The sequence below is a fragment of the Phodopus roborovskii genome, unplaced genomic scaffold (assembly GCF_943737965.1).
Source record: "Phodopus roborovskii unplaced genomic scaffold, PHOROB, whole genome shotgun sequence".
Classification (NCBI taxonomy): Eukaryota; Metazoa; Chordata; class Mammalia; order Rodentia; family Cricetidae; genus Phodopus; species Phodopus roborovskii.
The window spans coordinates 3634514-3654067 of NW_026126516.1; the positions used below are offsets into that span (position 1 = coordinate 3634514).

Consider the following 19554-nt stretch of genomic DNA (forward strand, 5'->3'; position numbering starts at 1 on the left):
CGGGTACCAGCAGGACAGAGACGGAAAAGGATCTATCTTTTAAAGGGCCCTTTGCACCTGCGTGCACACTAGTAGTCATGGAACCCTGGGCTGACCAGGGTTCGCCTGAGTGCATTCTGCCAGGTGACAGGGACAGGCCAGCATAATGCCTGACTCCTTACATGCCCGGTCCCCACAGAGGTCAGGGGCACTGGATCCCCTGGAACTGGAGTTCTGGATGGTTGTGAGCCACCCTGTGGGTGCTGAGAGGCAAACCCAGGACCTCTGAAAAAGCAAGTGCTCTTAGCTACTGAGCCATTTCCCCAGCTCCAAGTTTACTTTTCTCACTAGCGTCCTTCACGCGCTCAAGGTCACTTCCAGGGTGCCACATTATATGTAGTTACCAGACTCCTTAGTCACCTCTGGCTTGGGGTAGCTTTTCAGTACTTCTAAAAAATGTCTTCAACCAGGCTTCTCTGGGACATTCGTTATCATTAGCCCTGGGTTATTTATGACTTTACTGCATTGCGCCAAGGCTCCTCCATGTATCACAGAGATATCACTGATGTTAGTGTCTGGGTAGCATTTGCCAGGTCTTTCCATAAAAGTTACTGATGTCCCTTCCCATACTCTTCATCCTTAGAGGGAAGTCACCAAGTTGTGCCTACAAGCAAAGGGAAAGGAACACGATAAGCACTGCTTCCTGGAGTGGTCTAAATGACAACTGTTCCCCAGCTGATGGCACGGTTTAGAGGAATAGTATGGGACTTTGCTGGAGGAAGCACGCTGACTCGGGACCTACTCTGAGGGTTTGTAGCCTTGCCCTTCTTCCTGTTAGCTCTCTGGACTTCCTGAAATGTCTGCGTCTGCTTCCTGATCCAGCAGCCTGCTGGTATGCCCTCCCTGCCATCATGGACTCTCCCATTGGACCTATAAGCCCAAACAAACAACAAAAACACACCAATACAAGGTTTCTCTTTGGGTTTGGAGGCAGTCCTGGAATTAGCACTTGTAGACCAGGCTGTCTCAAAATTTACAGAGATCTGCCTGCCTCTGCCTCCCGAAGGCTGGGATTACAGGTGTGCAACACCATGCCCGGCTTCCAATTTTTCCTGAAAGTCACTTATATCACAAGAACTAACACACTCCCTAAAGGGTGAAGTAGCCACAAGAATTATTTAAAATTCTTCTGTAAAGATTTATCTGTTCTCCCATAGTTATTTACTCAGTCTTTATCTACATCAGCATCAACTCACAGGTATTTACTTTGGGTTAGAACTAGCACTGTGATGTTTGCTCTGTAGCTGGTGCTGTGAGGAGGCCCTTCCGGGATGACCTCTGACTGTTGACATGCTACCTTCCTTTCATTTCTTTAAGCACTTCTTTTTTAAACAGAAGAAATTCCCCTTCAGGTCCTACCATGTCAACTTTGCATTTCAGTGCCTTTGTGTTTTTGAAACACAGCTGTTTAAAAGAGCATATGTGCTTTTAGTATTTTTCAACTTCATAAATATAAACCTTTTTAATTTTCTCCCTCATGTGGAATTCACCAGATGTATGCAGAGGACTTAAAAGAAAAGCTGTCCAAGGGCTGGAGAGGCGGCTCAGCAGGTAAGAAGACTTGTTTCTTCCCTGCATCCATATAGCAGCAAATAATCACAAGTAACCCCCACTGCAGAGTTACACGATTCTCTCCTGGCTTCTGCAAGCGTGGGGCACACCCATGCACATAAGCAAGCTCTGAAAATATTTTTAAAGAAGTGCTTGGGAGTCAGACTATGTCCCACTCCTCCAGGCACTCAAGGAACCTTAAGCTTCCTGCCTGTAAAATGGAAACTGTGTTTTGGACATGATCCTGTGAGAAGTTAACAAGATAACACAGAACAGATTAAGATCAAGGACTGTGAGGGCTGCAGAAATGATGATTCAACCACTAAGAGCACACTGCTCCTGCAGAGGACCCAGGTTCAGTTTCTGTGGCTCCAGTCTGGGGGCGGGGGGTCCATCACTCTCTTTTCTGGCCTCCACACGAGCTGCACAAATATGATGCACATACATACTTGCAGGCAAAGCTCTCATAAGATAAAAATAAACTTTTATGCAACACAAAGATCAAGGATGTAAATCCTGGCCTGTTGCTTTGATAAAGGAGACTAGGGGGACACTCAGCAGGTGTTAAACATCGTTAAAGTGCTGGTGAAATCAGTCAATGGGTTTTTTCATTGTGAGCACTTGCACTGATGGGCAATTTGACTCCTTGATCACCAATTGCCGGTCTCACCCTTGCTGTCATGGCTGCTTTGAGCTAAAGGACTGTCAAACAGCCAGTCAGACTAGCCTTATGACAACATCACTGTTTTGAACATTCCATGGACACCTTGAAAAACACTACACAATTGCAGTCGAGTGTTCCAGCTCCTGAAGGTGTAGTCTCAGCCAGGACTGGTTCAGCTTCTACCAGATGGCTGCTAACACAACCTCAGTGAACCCTAGATAACCCAGCAATCATTTTCAGGAAGGACAGGTCCTCTGATGGCTCAGCAGCGACTGCCACGGTTAGTGTTACAAGAGCGATGCTGTGATTGATGCAAACACAATGGTTTTCTGAAACTGGCACAAACACCCTTCCCCTGCCTTTGTAGCCAGGCTGTTGAGCTCAGTTGCTGAGTCATTAGGAGATACCATAGGTGCTGCTTCCCCAGTGGAGATTCTCGAGTACCCTTTTCTTGCCTCTTTTTGGCAGCTGTGGGGCTAGGAGGATAGTACAGAGAGAGGAGCGTGGCAGCAACAGCAGACAGTGGCGTGGCAGGCAAAGCCAGAAACATGGCAGTGTCTGGCTGCTTCCATAGCTGAATAGGCAGGGATGGACAAAAGACGGTAAAGAACGAATCAGAAAAGAATTGCAGGCCTTGCCACGGGAGGATCCAGAGAGCTTGTTTGTGTGGTTTTACAAAAGTCTCAGACACCCTGAGGCCTGTGAGCTTTAACGCTGGCCTCTGCCGAGGCCTAAGGAATCGGAACTTCCTAGGTTACACAGCCGCTGTACCACTTTAGAGGCCTACACCGACAGTTAGTAGGTTAGAGCAGAGGGTCTGGCTACTAGAGGCTCGCAGAACAGAACTGTTAAGAAGGTTAAGGGTCCAGCAATAGGGGCACCATCTGCCTTTCCCACCCGTGTGTTGGCACCAGTCAGACACCATGGGAGATCAAAGCTGTCAAAGGCCAGCACTTAAAGGTCTCTGTCTACCCATGGTTTCTACTCAGAATAAAAAGATCCAGATGGGGGGGGGGTGTTTGTCACATTACTACTTGTAAACCCTAGACAAGTTATTTATCTTTGCCTCAACTCATTCACTAATGGGAGGTGGGGAGAGGACATAGGTTCTTAAAACATACATTCTTCAGCTGGTATTTAGTCCCTGGCCAACGACATGTCCAATGTCTGGGCAGGACCTATCCTGTAGTTTTTTTGTTTGTTTGTTTTGTTTCTTGAGACAGGGTTTCTCTGTGGCTTTGGAGGCTGGCCTTGAACTCAGAGATCTGCCTGCCTCTGTCTCCCTAGCGCTGGGAGTAAAGGAGTGTGCCACCAACACCTGGCTTATCCTGTTCTGTTTACTTCCTCAGCTCAGGGTCTCATGTACAGGAGAGGTGCAGCATTCATTAACACTGCCGTGTGTACATAACAAAATGTTCATTAACACTGCCTTGTGTACATAACAAAATGTTCATTAACACTACTGTGTCTACATAACAAAATGTAGCATTTCTCACAACTGAGACAGTGAATGAGTGACCTGTAGGACCGTGCCTGATGAGTCCTAAACCACCACCCAAGGGCAGAATCACAGCTTCTCAGAGTCCACACGCCAGTCTGGAGTGGGAGAACTTAAGGGAACTGATCATGTGTCCTAATTCAGAGTAATCTATTACACTCTAATGCACGGAAGATGACATGCATGTATGGTGGCTGAGTCTGGCCCTGCTTCTTGTGAAGCCGAAGTAGCTCCCTCCCTTAGCACTGTTTCTTCCCTGGCACTGGAGAGAACACCATGCAAGAAAGAGAAAGGTCTCATTACTACTTGTTTCATCTTGGGCATGTGTCCATCTCGGTAGGCGTGAACTGAGTTTCCCAATGTACAGAATTTTGTCTTTGGAGGCAGTGGCTCACTATGTAGTTTGGGCTGGCCTTGAAAGGCCAATCTTCTTGTCTCTGCCCCTACATGTTAAATGCTGGGATTACAGGTGCACACCACCGTGCCTGGCATGTTTTACAAGATTTTTAAAATTGGAAAAATAGATAAAACCTTAACTCTTACTCTTATCTTTCCTTTCTCTCTCCAAATTCAGTAGTGATGTAGCTGGGCCTACTATTTGCTATAATCTGTGTACAGTCTGATTACTATTTTTTTTTTTTTTTAAACTGGGTGTCTGTGGCACATGCCTTTAATCCCAGTACTGAGGAGGCAGACAAAGGAAGATCTGAGTTTGAGGCCAGCCTGGTCTACAGAGTGAGTTCCAGGACAGCCAGGGCTACACAGAAAAACCCTGTCTTGGGGGAAATATATTTCAGAATCCCAAAGTATAGAAAGATAAAACCTGACATTTTATTATTGGCATTTCTTTATTTATTTAGTTTTGTAACACCAAGAAAATGACATTTAGAACCACTTTTCTGACAACACATCAGATACATCACAAACCTAAAGATAGCTGTTGTAGACTTCACCTCAGCATTCAATTGTGCTTTCTGATTGCACACAATAACTGATATATAATATATATTAAAAAAAAACATGAATACCTTAGCCAGCCTTGGCTCAGGGTCTTCACCATAAATGTGGGCAACACTTGAAAACTATTGATAAGTGATAGCATGGTCACACATGACTATTACACATGCAAGTGAACTTAGTCTGGCCTCCTGACACACTGCACTAGTAGAATGCCTGCTCTTCTGATTTAAATAATTACCAGTGCAGAATGACTTTGTTCATGTCAGTAATAAATACATTGGGGAGACATTCAATAGGCTGAACACAACAAAGGATAAGTTACTTTAGCAGCACAAGTGGGAACGGGCGACCACGGAAAGGAATTCCTCCATCATGTTCTGCTCATCGTGACATACTTGCTGGTCTTGGCTCAAGTGAAGTACCCTTCTAACTCGGCCCGAAGAAGGACCTCTTCCTCCTCGTCTGCTGCCTCCTTGCCTTTTATCAGCGTCAGTAACTGAAGTAAACCTGGCGCAGGGCCACCCTCTGGCAGTCCAAGTTCTCTTCGAACTGTCTTGTGCACTGCCCCAGCAATGATTTGGTCTAGGCGGGCCTGGTTCACTACTTCTTTCTCAATTGCTCCTTTCTGTACCAATTTCTGTAGTAAAGGCTCCAACCTTAGAACATATGCTGACAGCTTTTCACCATCCTTCTGATAAGTAGTAAGGTATTTGACCTGCAATGACCTGGGATTATCAATAATCCCGAATATTGTCTCTAGGGTCTTCAGGTACTCTGCAACTGTAATGAAAGGATTGTTTATCTTGAGGACATGAATAATTTCAAATGCTGGACCTCTAAGGCTCTCTATCAACCGCCTTCTTTTCTCTACATCCGACACCTGCCATGTTTTCATTACCTGAGAAGTATGAAACATCCAGGACTCAAATTCTTCTTCACCCGGTCCGGGAGGATCCCTGCCTGAGAATACACTCAGCTTTTTGTACCTCAGATACTGCAGGGTAGGCTTAAGAGCCTCATCTAATGCCTGTGCCAACATGGGGGCTCGCATTTCAGGGATCATGCCCTGGTCTAGGCTGAGAGCATCATTTCTATTCCCAAGAACTCGGGTCAATTCACCCATCGTCATGCCCTCCCCCTTTAAAAACTCATTTAATTTGCATAGAAACTCGTTATCAGCATCAGGAGGCTTAAAGATCACTCTCCAGACGCCCCCTTTCCCAGGTATCTCCTTGGGAACCAGAGCACTGCTAGTCTCTACCGTAAGCCCTATCAAGGCTACATTCTTGTTCTCATCCCTCCGGAACATCCTCCCAAGCAGTCTGTGCTCCCCCAGGGGAGCCAGGCCAGCCTGCAGGGCCTCCTCGATGTCTGCCACTCCACAGGTCGGAAGGATGCCGGCAACCAACAGTGCTTTCCGAGGGTTCATGTCCATCCCCCTGCACCAGTCTTCCAAGAGCCTCAGCGTCATGGTGCCAGAGTATCTAAGTCCTAATTCGCCCCGGGCGCCGCGGCCACCGGCACTCACACTGACGTGCGGGCTTGTCTCTTCAACTCGCCGAGGTCCAGGAGCCTGAGGAGACAGAGCATCCATGTCAGGTACGGGTGCGCTGCTGCAGCCGGCTCCTCCGCCCTCCCGCGCCCACGGACGACAGCGGCCCTGAGGACCAGGCGCCGTGTGAGAGGCGCCGCCCGCACCCCGGGGAAGGCGCCCGACCTCTGAGGGCGTCACACGAGACCCGGGGACACCGTGCGGGGAGCCGCCTCACCCGCGCGGGGCAGGGGAGCGCCGCCGCGCCGCCTCAGGTACCAGACAACCGCCCGTCCGGGGCGGCGCCGTGGAGGCAGCCTGACGTCACGAGAGGCGGGAGCGCGCTTCCGGCCCAAGGCGGAAGCCTCGACTGCGGCGGCATCCGGGACTGCGAGCGGGCGGGCCACTCAGGACAGGAAGGTGAGACGCGGGGCTGCTCGGCTCCGCTCGGCTGTCAGGCCGGCCCGGCGCTGCGCCGGCCGCCGCGCTCCGGGCTCTGCGGGCCAGGCCTGGCGCAGCCGGCTCAGCCCCGGCGCCTAGCGCTTGCTGCGGGGGGGCGGGCCCGCTGGCTGCGCTGAGACCCGGGCGGCCGAGCATCTCCAGGTGGCTGCCCCCGACTGGGGCTCCAGAGGGCGATGGGGCCCGCCGTCGCGTGACCAGCCGTAGTCACGCTCAGCTTAATCACTACTAGCTCGTGCTCCCGCCGGCGGCGCTCACCCTGGCCGCTCACCCTGGCCGAGCAGCACGACCCAGAGGGTTTCTCTTAAGGTGGCTCGTTCTGAAATGCCAAAGGCACCTGACTATTCAGAACTGAGTGACTCTTGCACGTTTGCTGGGGGAACAGGAAGATTTTCCGGACCACTGTAAGTGTTTTGAGTTACCGTCTTGGGGGCTTTGACATTGGTTTTAACGAGTAGAACCCAGTGTTAATGTCTCAAGTAATACGTGTTAAGTCAGAAAGCATTTCAACTGTCAAGTGCAATGTCCTGTATGGAAACTAGATACCCCATTATCTGAAACGAAGGTGTACTTGTGTGTATTCAAACAAGATGTGATGCTCATTCACTCTGTGGGGTTCACATAAATAGCAGCATTCAGTATATACTGAAACCAGTGTTTTTACGTGCTTACAATTGTTATATAAAACAACCACCTGTAAGTTGTTTACAGCTGTTGAATCTTAAACACGCTCGTGCTTTTCAGAACTCCAATTTAAATCAAGTGCACTTGAAATAGTTGCCATGGCAACACTCCTAGACCCTAACTGTAGTTTTCTGTGTTTACATTGAAGGCACAGAGCATGGAGAATGATGAACTTCCGTCAGCGGATGGGATGGATTGGAGTGGGATTGTACTTGCTGGCAAGTGCAGCAGCATTCTACTATGTTTTTGAAATCAATGAGACTTACAACAGGCTGGCTTTGGAACACATTCAGCAGCATCCTGAGGAGCCTCGGGAAGGAACCACATGGACGCACTCCTTGAAAGCTCGGTTACTTTCCCTGCCCTTTTGGTTGTGGACAGTTATTTTTCTGATACCATACTTACAGATGTTTTTGTTCCTTTATTCTTGTACAAGAGCTGATCCCAAAACAGTGGGCTACTGTATTATCCCCATATGCTTGGCGGTTCTCTGCAATCGTCACCAGGCATTTGTCAAGGCTTCCAATCAGATCAGCAGACTACAACTGATTGACACATAAAGCCAGTCACCGTTTTTTTTTTTTTTTTTTTTTTTTTTTTTTTTTTTTCGTATGATTACAAGACTGCCAGTACCATATGGAGGTCGATCACAAGACTGCAGTTTCTTCATAAATCTCAGGAAGTTGTGGTGGTACAGAGACTTAAAAAAATGTGACAAGAGGAGTACTTTATCTGAATAATAATGACTTTTTAGGTAAAGCCTGAGAAACATTACCACAGAATCATGTTAATGACTTCAGATTTTGGAAGTAAAACAATGGGTTATTTGCAATCTTTAGAAACTTGAAAAAGTACCCTGATTTTTATTTCTAGTCTATGTGCAACATAGTATGATTCAGAAATTTTTCCATTGGGGAAAACAATGAATATTTCCATTGTGTTAAGTGTTAAAAAGGTCTGGCCATGATCATAAAATTTAAATTTTATACAATTACTTGGCTTGCTTTAAAATTCTTCAGACTAAGACACTAATTCATCCTTGCTTTTGGCTTAAAATGAATGGGTATAAAATTACTGAGGTGGCTACCACCTTTCTGTTTTGTTTTGTTTTGTTTTTTTGAGGGGGCATTGAACCCAAGTCTTTTGTGTTGCTTCTGTTCACTACCTAAACCACTAATCTTTTAAAAGCTACATAGAACTGAAAGTCCTGAAGTAACACACAGCAGATGAGACTAGGTAATTCAGTCTGGTCTTGGTCAGCATCAAAGCCTTTGAAAGGCTATCATGTCCTCATCTTTCTCATTCCTTTGTAACCCAAGGTTGGGCTTTAAAGCCACTGCATGGAGAAGGGACCCTTGTACCTTCTTCTGCACTTGTAACATCTGTGTCTGCTACCAGTACAGATCTTTGCAGAGACTGTTCCTGGGTGAGACAGGGTGTGCAGTGATGATACTGAAACATTTCACACTATTTAATAACCATGGACTTCTGGGTATTTACTCCTAAGCTACAGCAACCCTATGATCTAGCAGCACTTTATTACCCATGCTTTGCAGCCGAGGAATAGGAGGCAGAGAAGCAGCTGCCATCACCTGATGCCTGTTTTTCACCGCTGACACACCAACCCATGCTCTATACATGTGACAACTATCTGTCGGTGTATACTGCCTACTGACACAAACAAAAAATGCAAATGAGTATTAGTGAACATTTTTCTCAATTTGTGCATCTGCAAGCTGTGTTCCTTGGGATCGAACTCAGGCCCTTGTATACGTTAGCCACTTTGATATAACCACAGTCCCACAGGTTCAGGAACCCCATTTTATGCTGTATTTGAGAAGAGAGGCTAGGATTTCCATGGCAAATCTTAACTTATTTTTTAAGACATTTTCCGGCTGTCCTGGAACTCAGGTTGGCCTTGAAATCAAAGATCCACTTGGGGGGGGTGAAGGGGTTAAAGGGAAGTCATGCATGCAGCACCATGTCTAGCTCAAACTTTAACTCTCTCCCTCTCCCCCACCAGAGTTTCTCTATGTAACTGTCTGGCTGTCTGTAGACCAGGCTGGCACTGAGATTTGTCTGTCTCTGCTTCCAGGAGTGCTGGGATTAAAAGCATGCACACACCTTTAGTCCTAGCACTTGGGAGGCTGTGGCAGGCAGATCTCTGAGTTCAATGACAGCCAGGGATAGCAAGAGACCCTGTCTCAAATAACCAACAAATGTGCTGAAGTAACACATCTTTTGCCATAATGTCTTCAGTGCTCCAGGGAAACAGTTTTGACTCTTTTGTGAATCAGTTGCATCTTTTGAGTGTTTAGTAGGCATGTTGCAGAAATGTTTTTAGAAGCATTCTACTTTAACTCTTCATTCCTGAGGCAGGTGTTATATTGGTATGAGTGCCATTTTACAAGGCTCTGAAGCACGCAGGATTAATGACCTGTCCACAGACATGGCAAGTAACTGGAAAAGCCATCTTAATCGGAAGAGTCACAGGAAGGACATGGTAGCACATGCCTTTAATCTAGCACTTGGGAGGCAGAGGCAGATGCATCTCTCTGAGTCTAGTGTACATAGTGAGATTCTATCGCAAAACAGCAAAAATTGGAAGAGCTAAGATCTGAACCCAGGATATCTGGCTTCAGATCCCAGTTCTGTACTTACAGAAAAATTAGTGTTTCCCTTCTTATTAGTAATGAAGTAGTAATATTTTAAAGAAAAATCTATTTGCCACAACAGGGTTTCTCTGTATAGCTCTGGCTGCCCTGGAACTCACTCTGTAGACCAGGGCCTTGAACTCAACTGCCTGGAATTAAAGGCATGTGCCTCAACACCTGGCTGATATATTAAATTTTTATAGAAATTATTTTAATTTTCAAGTAGGATTATTTATTATTTCCAAATGTAATTGTTAATATTTAGCTTACAAGGTTAATCTGCTCTTATGTAAATTATATTTACTTATCTCTGTGTGTATGTCATAGTGTATATGTGGAGGGCACATGGGTGTGTTTTCTCTGGTACTATCCATTTTGGTTTTGGAGATAGGGTCTCATTGGCCTGGAGCTCACCAAGTGGCTAGACTGGCCAGCCAGTGAGACCTAGGGATCCCAGTCTCCACTGGGACCATATAGCCTGACTCACCAACACCCTTTAAAAACAAAAACAAAAATGGAGGTTCTTACAAACAAGCAATTCTGCAAGCACTTTAGCAACAGTGCTATCATTTTATTTGCAGTCCTACCTGAAACAAAGAATCCATTGAAGGTTTTCATTGAAATGCTTTATTTCTTTTCTAAAGTGCAGGCACAGAAATAGAGAACTATAGAAATGTCTATGGCACTTTATTCACATTACACATTTTTGACTTAGGAGATATTCTAGTTTTAAAAAGTTTGTCCTTGGTGGAGCCATGATATAAAGTGCTCATACAAGTAAATCACTGCTCCTAATGACACAAACACATGTTTGTATGGCGTGGGTAGTGTCAGTCTTTTCCTAAATATTCAGCATCTCCAGTCCCTGAATTCCAGGCCGAAGCACTTTACTGTGACACTTCACTATTCATCCTTTTATCAAGTGTGCACCGCCATGCTACAAATCCTCCCACACCTGAAGTCCTAGATGACTTTGGACTGTGGGGTTGGAAAACACCATGCATCAGTATGCCTTTTGGTGTAAAGTGATGGGAAAAAAAGAAAAGCTCACATATAAATAATGTCCAGGTCCATGGAGATGTGGGCCCTAGATCATCTTGTCTTAAATACTTTTCGGATGCTTCCATTAGGGTTGAAAAGAACTGGCTCATGGTGTTTTAATGTAGCATTCACTGAAGATTCAAGTTAGAGCTGTGCTTATCTTTGGAACAGTAACAGCAAATGTTCTGTAGAAAGTTCACTGGAGTCATTTGCAAATTTTATCTACATTTTGATATCAAACCTTCTGGGTGGTTCTGGATATGAAGTTTCTGACACCTCATCCTTTTCTTTCTCCGGCTGGCTTTTAGGTCAGCACCATCATTAACGATGGATAGTCCTTTGCTGCCTACTTACTCAGGAACCATGAGCCAGGAGGAGCAGCATGAGTGGCCAGTAGCTATAGATATTAAGCAGCTCAGTTCTAAACAATTTCCTGGTTTTTCGTCTTCCTCTTTGCTGCTTGCTGCTGCTTTGATGAATTCTTTTGGGGATCTCCTCCAACTCTACATGTTGATATGCCTCAGTTCTCTTCTGAATTGACATTTCGTTCAGTCCTGTGGCTTAAGTACTCTTCTCCAGAGTTTTACTTGAATATCTGCCACCTACTTGTTTTTCTTTCTGAAGTGGAATCTCCCTAGGTTACCTTGGATGGTCTTGAACTTGATCATCTTGCTTCAACTCCCTAAGCAGCTAGGATCAGTGGCATGTATCACTACCTGGCTTAACTTCATTGTATGCCTACACTTCATTTATTTACTAGCAGGCTCATGAAATTTAATCTGTCTAAAACCAAGCTGTCAATGTCAATTTTTATCAAAACCTGTTTTTCAAGTCTAGTGTCAATTGTGCCACAAGACTGTAATCCAGCACCTGGGAAGAGGTAGGAGGGCCAGTTCAAGGACAGCCTCAGCTACAAGTCAAGTTGGAGACCCTGTCTATGGCTGAGTGTGGTGGCACACACCTCTAATCCCAGCACTCAGGAGGGAGACAGGCAGATCGTTGAGTGATGTTAGCAGATCTACAGAGTGAGTTCCAGGAAAGCCAAGGGCCACACAGAGAAACCCCATTTCAAGGAATTCCTAATCAGCACCCCATACCTTCATGTCATCTTCCACTGCTCTTTGCTCAATTCTACCCCACTGATCATCTTTTCCTTTTCTGAAGTCTCATACTATGTAATTCAGGCTGGCCTCAAACGCAGGCTCCTTCTGCCTCTGCCTCCAGAGTGCTGGGATTATAGACATGTTTCCTTGCCTGGCTCCAGTGGTCCTGATTTTTGGAACATTTTAGATATTTATCACTCAGGGCCTCTGTACTCTGTGTTTTCTTCAGACTATGGCTCAACTGTCATCTTAGTAAACTCTAACTGCCTGATTGAAATCAAATATTCTTCTCAGTTTAACATTTCCCTATAGTATTTAGCTATCCTCACAGGATCAACATTTCCTCAAAATCTTGGATTTCTGTAGGTGCTCAGTGTGTATTTATGAATGTATACTTCTCTTGTTATATTTGTAAAAACCAATCTAATTCGCTCTCCAAAAGCTAGTATCTATTATTAAGTGTGTGGCCTAATCTATCATCCGTTCCAGTTTAATCCAGCTCTTCCAGGTCTCAGCATTTAGTGATATTCTCTTCAAGGCCAAGATTTAAACTGTCCCTCAATGTATTTTTCTTTTGAGTTCTTGTGATACCAGTTGTCTTGATGTTGAGAAAAAAAACATACCCAAGGTTTTTTATGAAGTGGATGGCTAGAGACTCAATAAATTTCTGTTTCAGTTATGAAAATTATAGTTTCCTAAGCCACCCAATGTGTACAAAGTACTTTGAACTGCATACCATAATTTCAGTCCCCAGTGTTCCAGTACCAGGATCTAGAAAGCACTTGTGAACAACTACCACCTCTACCTAATCTTAGCCAGAGTAAATTTCTATTTAAAACTATATCACGTGATATCTCAATGTGAGCTGCTAGCTTTTAAGATTTAAACAGTTTATTTCTAGAATTCACTGTTTCCTGGACTACAACTTTAAATAGAGTAATTTTGATCCCAAAGGTCACTAGAGAACCAGAAAAGTTACAGTATTTTTATGACATTTTTATACTTGGAAGATAACATTATTGATTTAAAACAACTGTTTTCAAGGTTAAACCTGGACACACACACACACACACACACACACACATCAGTCTAGAACCTCTACTCTTCTTTAGTTGCTGGTACCCTACTACCCTACTCTGTACTTGGCCCAGTTCTCCTAATGTATATGGAAGTTGCAAGAAAAAATTAGATATATCCCAGAGAAGATGTTTACCTTGAAACCTAAAGGATGAGACAGAAGCAGTATGCACAGCAGCACACACCTGTAAATCCAACACAGAGGGAGAAGGGGGGGAGGTAGAGGGAGAGGGAGTGTCAGGGAGGCAAGGGCAGGCAGAACTCTGAGAGTTAAGGTCAGCCTGCTCTACAGAGAGTTCCAGGTCGGTCAGGGCTACATACAGAGAACCTGTCTGGACAAAAAGGAGGACACACCCGAGCAAGGGTGGGGTGGGGTGGGTGAGAAGTCATTTGGCCTTGCACGGAGCCCCAGGACTTCAGATCCTTTCCTTTGCCTCCCAAGTGGTAAGACTGGACATGCATCACCAAACATGCACCTATGTATGTATCCATGGTAAGGTCTTCCCTAGTGTTTTAAATGTCCTAAAACCACAGCCAAGCAAATATAACTAACCTATTAGAAAAAAGGGCCCTAGAGTTAAAATAATAAATACTATTTAGGCATTTATTTCTTTCTTCCTTTTTTCTTTTTCTTTTTCTTTCTTTTTTTTTTTTTTTATTTTGTTAAAAAATTTTGAGACAGGATTTCTCTGTATAACAATCCTGGCTGTCCTGGAACTTGCTTTGTAGACCAGACTAGCCTCAAAGTCACTAAGATATACTTGCTCTGCCTCCTAAATGCCGGGATTAAAGGAGCGTGCCAACACCTGGCCTATTTAGGCATTTTTTTTTTTTTTTTTTTTTTTTGTTTGAGACAGGCTTTCTCTGTAGCTTTGGAGCCTGTCCTGGAACTCCCTTTGTAGACCAGGCTGGCCTGGAACTCACAGAGATGTGGTTTAGGTTCTTAAAGAAATGGTATTTCTCATAAGAATTCATGAGTTCAAGGTCAGCCTGGTCTAAGAACAAGTTCCAAACTAACTGAGCTACATAGTGAGATCCTAAAAAAAGCACACAGAAGAAATGTTCTATCATATTCCCAGCCTAAAGACTATCTTCATTTTCATTTTGAGATAATGGTGCAAACCCAGGACCTTGTGCATGCTAGACAAGCAATCTACCACCGAGGTATATGACCCTAGCCTCAACTAGTACAAACAACTGTTGGCTCTGTGACCTAAGGCAGATAACTATTCTGATATTCAATTAATCTCTGAAGTAAGTCATTCTGATTTGTTACATCTAAGAGGCCCAGAATATGTCTATAATCCTAGCACCTAGGACGTGGAGACAGGAAGATCATAGGTTTGAGGACAGGCTACATTACATCAGGGAGTTCTAGATCAAATTTCACCACATGGCAAAACCTTGTCTCAAAACAACAAAAAGCCAGGCTTGGTTGCACACACTTGTGATCCCCAACACTCAGAAGAAAGATATGGCAAGTTCAAAGCCAGCTGTGCTATGGAGTGAATTCCAGGTCTAGGCCACATACACAGTTAAGACCCAGTCTCAAAACAAAATAGCTATATAATTAAAAGAATTATTCTAATTTCATTAGGTACTCATTGAATTACAACTGTCAAAACTGGGAAAGACACACTGAAATTTAAAAATCCACTCCAGTTCCACTGATAAGATTATATTTTAAAACTATGAACAGTTCATTTTGACTAAAATAATATGCCTACAGGAAATATGTAAGTTATAATAATGTATTTTATTCACTTGGGCCTCATATTTATTGTTGTATAGATGTATACATATACATCTATACACAACATATACACATCATATTGCTCTTGCCAATTCTTTCAAGTATAATTAATTGTCTAGGACTATGACAAGCAGGTTTAAAATTTTTTTTGAAGATTTATTATATATAGTGCTTTGCCTGTATGTATGCCTTCAAGCCAGAGGAGGGCATCAGATCTCATTACAGATGGGTATGAGCCACCATATGGTTGCTGGGAATTGAACTCGGGACCTCTGAATTGCAGCCAGTGCTCTTAACCACTTGAGTCATCTCTCTAGCTCTTGAACAAGAAGTTTTTTTTTGTTGTTGTTTTTTGTTTTTGAGACAGGATTTATTTGTGGCTTTGGAGTCTGTTCTGGCACTCTATAGACCAGGCTGGCCTAGAACTCAGAGATTTGCCTGCTTCTGCCCTCCAAGTGCTGGGATTAAAAGCATGTGCCACCACTACTTGGCTGACAAGCAATTTCTATACAAGCTAAAAGATGTAGTCACACCATTTGATTCAAAGGTAATTGTTTTGTTTTCAAAACAGGTTTTCACTGTGTAGCCCTGGCTGTCCTAGAACTTGCTCTGTAGAATAGGCTAGGCTGTCTTTGCCTCCCCACTGCTGAGATTAAAGTCATGCCACTACCACCCAGAGAGTCAATGGTCACTGTATTTTAATTTTTTTGTTTTGTTTTTTGAGACAGGATTTCTCAGTATTACAGTCCTGGCTGTCCTGGAACTCACTCTATAGATCATGCTGGCTTCAAACTCACTGATATCCACCTGCCTGTGCCTCCCAAGTGCCAGGATTAAAGGTGTGTGCCACCACTGCCCAGTCAGTCATTTTATCTTTTTTTATTTTTAAATCTTTCTGTTGCTGCTTTATTTTGTGTTTCATGACAGGCTTTCTCTGTGTAGCTCTAGCTGTCCTGGAACTCACTCTTTATACTAGTCTGGCCTCAAACTAAAGATTTCCTCCTGCTTCTGACTCCAGAGTGAGTGCTGGGATTAACAGATTTTTGTCACCAATCACCCGTGGTCACTTTAAAAGAGTAAACAAACATAAAATTTGTTTATCCATTATGAACGGTTCCATTACATTTTGGAATGAGAAAGCAAGACTTCATTCCCAAACATTTATTGTACTTTTCTTTGTTTAAAACAGGAAGTTTCCTTTGTGACAAACTTGTTTCAATGAGAGAAAATAAATTCCAACTAAAGCACAGGTCTTCTGCAAGTACTAGCTCGTGAAGATCATGAAATAGTGGTGCTCCGATGTCTTGATCTTTTATTTGAAGCAATGTCTTGACATACAGTGCAAGCTAGGCTCCAACTTTCAATCCTCCTGCCTCAGTCTCTGAAGTAGCTGGGATTACAAATACACAACATCTCACTCAACCTAGTAGCAGTCTTAATTTCATAAAAATTATTGCTAAGATGCTGGTTTTGGTCGTTTGGCAGATGGTCCATCTGAGCTAGTTCTGCTGCCAATGTGTTTATCATCTTCTGTATCATCTTCATCATCACCTTTTAAAATAAATGTTTGTTGTAGGACATGTTTAGTGGTTGAAAGAAATACAGATATGTAAAGTGACTGATAGGAGACCATTTCCCTCTGGAGACTAAAAAAACATCCATGCATAGCTTACATTTTATAAACTCCAGGAGCCAGTTGGATGGCTCAGTGAGTGGACTACCAGTTGGATGACCTGAGTTCAATCACTGGAACCCACGTAAGGTGGAGGTAGGAACCAACTCTACTCACGTAACATGCTACCCACATACACACAAAATAATAAATGAATTTTTAAAAACTTGTTGGGCGTGATGGCCTTTAATCTCAGCTCAAGAGGCAGAGACACACAAATCTCAGTAAATTCAAGATCAGCCTGATCTACATAGCTAAATTCCAGGATAGCCAGGGCCACATAGTGAGACCCAGTCTCAAAAACAAAACTAGTGTACACCTTTCATCACAGCAAGTGGAAATGGCAGTTGGATCTCTATGAGTTCAAGGCCAGCCTGTCTACAATTGTGAGTACCAGGATAGCTAGGGCTGTATACAGAGACCTTGTCTTAAACAACACTCACTCCCACAACCAAAAACCAAAACCAGCACCACTTTCAGGAATTAAATTTAGTCAGATTTTAAAACTTTTCTTTGCTACCTCTTATGTTTGGAGATTTAACTCATTCTCCATGAAATTCACTTCTGTACAGAAACACCTCACTCAGTAGTTTTCAGAATATTCACTTGTGATAGGTGGTGGCAAATTCCTTTAATCCCAGCATTCGGGGTCAGTGGCACACAGATCTCTGTGAGTTTGAGGCCAGCTTGGTCTAAATAGTGAATTCCAGGACAAGCCAGGACTGTTTTATAAACAGTGTCTTGGAAAACCAAAGGAGAAAAAAAGAATATTGACTTGCTCCTCTAACCATCATAGCTAATTCTGAAATATGTTAATTACTTCCAAAAGAAGCTCCATATCCACAAATAGTCACTCTCTGTTCCTCCCATTCTTGTAACTACTAATTTACTTTCTACTTCTATGAATTTTCCTATTTTGGACATCTCATATAAATGGAAACAAACATAGAATGTATAGTCATTTGTGCTCAATTTACTGTCTTAGAATTCATTAATGTTACAGAGGTCGTGAGCCACCATGTGGTTACTGGGAACTGAACTTGGGTCCTCTGGAAGAGCAGCCAGTGCTCTTAACCCCTGAGCAATCTCTCCAGCCTTAATTGTTCTTTTTAATAACAGACAATATCCATATCATAAAGAATAGGAAAGTAAACTGACTCCTTAGTTCAGGGTACTAAAATCTATTTTGTGTTCAAGATTAAAAATATATTTAACAAAGGTCAGGTGTAGTGGTGCATTTCTTTAATCCCAGCACTTGATGGGGCAAAGGCAGGCGGGTATCTGTGAATTTAAAGCCAGCCTAGTCTAATCCAAGGCCAGCCAGTGGTACACAGTGACACTGGCTATAAAATAACATTTTTTTTCCTATTAACACAGTTGGGGCTGGAGAGATCAGTGGTTAAGACCACTGCCTGCAGAGGATCTGATGACCTCTTTTGGCCTCAGAACACACTGCATGGCAGTGGTGCACACAAACATCCTAACAGTTGATTTCTACAACAGCAGAGGGGGTGAATGGAAGTAGGAGCTACAGAATGGGAATGGCCGTGGCTCCAATGCAGGGGCAACAACTTCCATCCTGGAAGGGAGAGTGGGTCACGAGGTTCCACCCCTCCCGGAGGGGTTTTTGGCAGTTAATGGTTGCTGGGAAGGAGTTTTCTTCTTTCTGTGTTGTAGTCACCGCTGAGCTGTTGCCCTTGCTGCAGTACATAGCCACCCATCCATTCTCTTACAAAGAACCTTAAGCTCGAGTGAGTGACAACAAACGGAAGAGAGAAAGGGGCGGGGATGGGCTGTTGTTGGGAAGAGGTTCGAGCAGGGGATGAAAGAGTGTTACGGAAGGAGAAAATGACCACAATGCATTGCATACACGTGTGAAACTATCAGTTAATTTAAAACTACGGCCCACCAAAGCACCCTTCTACTTCCAAAACAGACACGAGGGAGGACCCTCTTGAGGGTTAAGACTCCCCACAACGAGGTCGGTCTCGATCATCTGACGCTGCTCCCATTCTGTCAAACACGTTTCTAACTTCACACCTGGTAAAACTCCTTCTCGTCTTTCACCACCCAGCTCCAACGTCCCGCCCTCTAGGTCCGTCTTCCTCATACCTAGCAACGACTACAGTCCCACTCTCCCACGAGCGGGGTCCGCCTGCCTCAAACCTCTGCGCCCCACAAGATCGGGGGCGTCGAGCTGACTCAGTTCCTGGTCTAGCCCCAAGCCCGACGCTCGCCACGCTCTTTTTTTTTGGGGGGGGCGGTGGAGATAAATGAAAAGTCGTGGAAACGAGGAGCCGAGACCTCACGAAGCGAGCAGCGAGTGCTAAGGATTTTCACGCGCGACCCCTCCTCCCGTACAGGGTGGCTTCCCCGGCCCACGGCTGCCCATCGCACAGCCGGCCCCGCCCCTCCCGCCGGCCCCGCCCCGCCCCGCCGGCCCCGCCCCTCCCGCCGGCCCCGCCCCGCGCTCACCGTCCACAGCGTCCTCCGGATCTGCTGTCCCGCCCTGCGCGCCCCGCTCCACGAGGGGCCCGAAGAACTCGGCCACCAGCTCCTTCATCCGGGCCACGCCCGCCGCCAGGCTCTGCAGAGGGTCCGCGTCGCCCGACGCCTCACAGGACACTTGCAGCCGCCGCGGCTCCCCGTCACACCCGACGTACTCGCCCGTAAGCTCCATGGCGACCGCTTAGCTTCAACAGCGCGCCACAGAGCGCCGCCACCCGGAAGCGGAAGCCACCCCGCGGCCGGGGCGGGGCGGGAGAGGCGGGTAACAGGAATGACTTCCGATTCCCGGCACCCGCCCCGCCCATTTTCTTCCACCTCCTTCTTTGGGATTGGCTGCCTGACGCTCGGGCCCCGCCTTCC

At 45.0% G+C, this 19554-nt stretch overlaps 3 protein-coding genes across 4 annotated transcripts; 1 reads left to right on the plus strand and 2 right to left on the minus strand.

Moving 5' to 3' along the window:
• Positions 1 to 4581: 4581 nt before the first annotated feature.
• Moap1 (modulator of apoptosis 1) lies at positions 4582 to 6226 on the minus strand. The gene has a single exon (XM_051196512.1). The coding sequence runs from the start codon at positions 6181 to 6183 to the stop codon at positions 5122 to 5124; it is 1062 nt and encodes a 353-aa protein (XP_051052469.1). The 5' UTR covers positions 6184 to 6226; the 3' UTR covers positions 4582 to 5121.
• Positions 6227 to 19366, minus strand: Gon7 (GON7 subunit of KEOPS complex). 2 transcript variants are annotated; one of them, XM_051196515.1, is made up of 2 exons: positions 19162 to 19366; positions 6227 to 6285 (listed from the first exon to the last, which is right to left on the minus strand). In XM_051196515.1, the coding sequence occupies exons 1-2, from the start codon at positions 19364 to 19366 to the stop codon at positions 6263 to 6265; spliced, it is 228 nt and encodes a 75-aa protein (XP_051052472.1). In that variant the 3' UTR covers positions 6227 to 6262. The 2 variants fall into 2 exon arrangements, with proteins under 2 accessions (XP_051052472.1, XP_051052471.1); XM_051196514.1 differs by lacking the exon at positions 6227 to 6285 and adding an exon at positions 16111 to 16565.
• Lyset (lysosomal enzyme trafficking factor) lies at positions 6848 to 8380 on the plus strand. The gene is made up of 2 exons (XM_051196513.1): positions 6848 to 7106; positions 7535 to 8380. Exons 1-2 carry the CDS (start codon positions 7027 to 7029, stop codon positions 7944 to 7946), a joined length of 492 nt encoding a protein of 163 aa, XP_051052470.1. The 5' UTR covers positions 6848 to 7026; the 3' UTR covers positions 7947 to 8380.
• Positions 19367 to 19554: the final 188 nt, after the last annotated feature.

Bases quoted from the DNA above. Each gene is read 5' to 3' on its own strand.
- Moap1 (XM_051196512.1), bottom strand. From the start codon at position 6,183: ATGACGCTGAGGCTCTTGGAAGACTGGTGCAGGGGGATGGACATGAAC.
- Lyset (XM_051196513.1), top strand. From the start codon at position 7,027: ATGCCAAAGGCACCTGACTATTCAGAACTGAGTGACTCTTGCACGTTT. The intron at 7,107-7,534 runs GTAAGTGTTTTG...TTTACATTGAAG, and splicing joins GGAAGATTTTCCGGACCACT to GCACAGAGCATGGAGAATGA.
- Gon7 (XM_051196514.1), bottom strand. From the start codon at position 19,366: ATGGAGCTTACGGGCGAGTACGTCGGGTGTGACGGGGAGCCGCGGCGG. The intron at 16,566-19,161 runs GTGAGCGCGGGG...TTATTTTAAAAG, and splicing joins TCCGGAGGACGCTGTGGACG to GTGATGATGAAGATGATACA.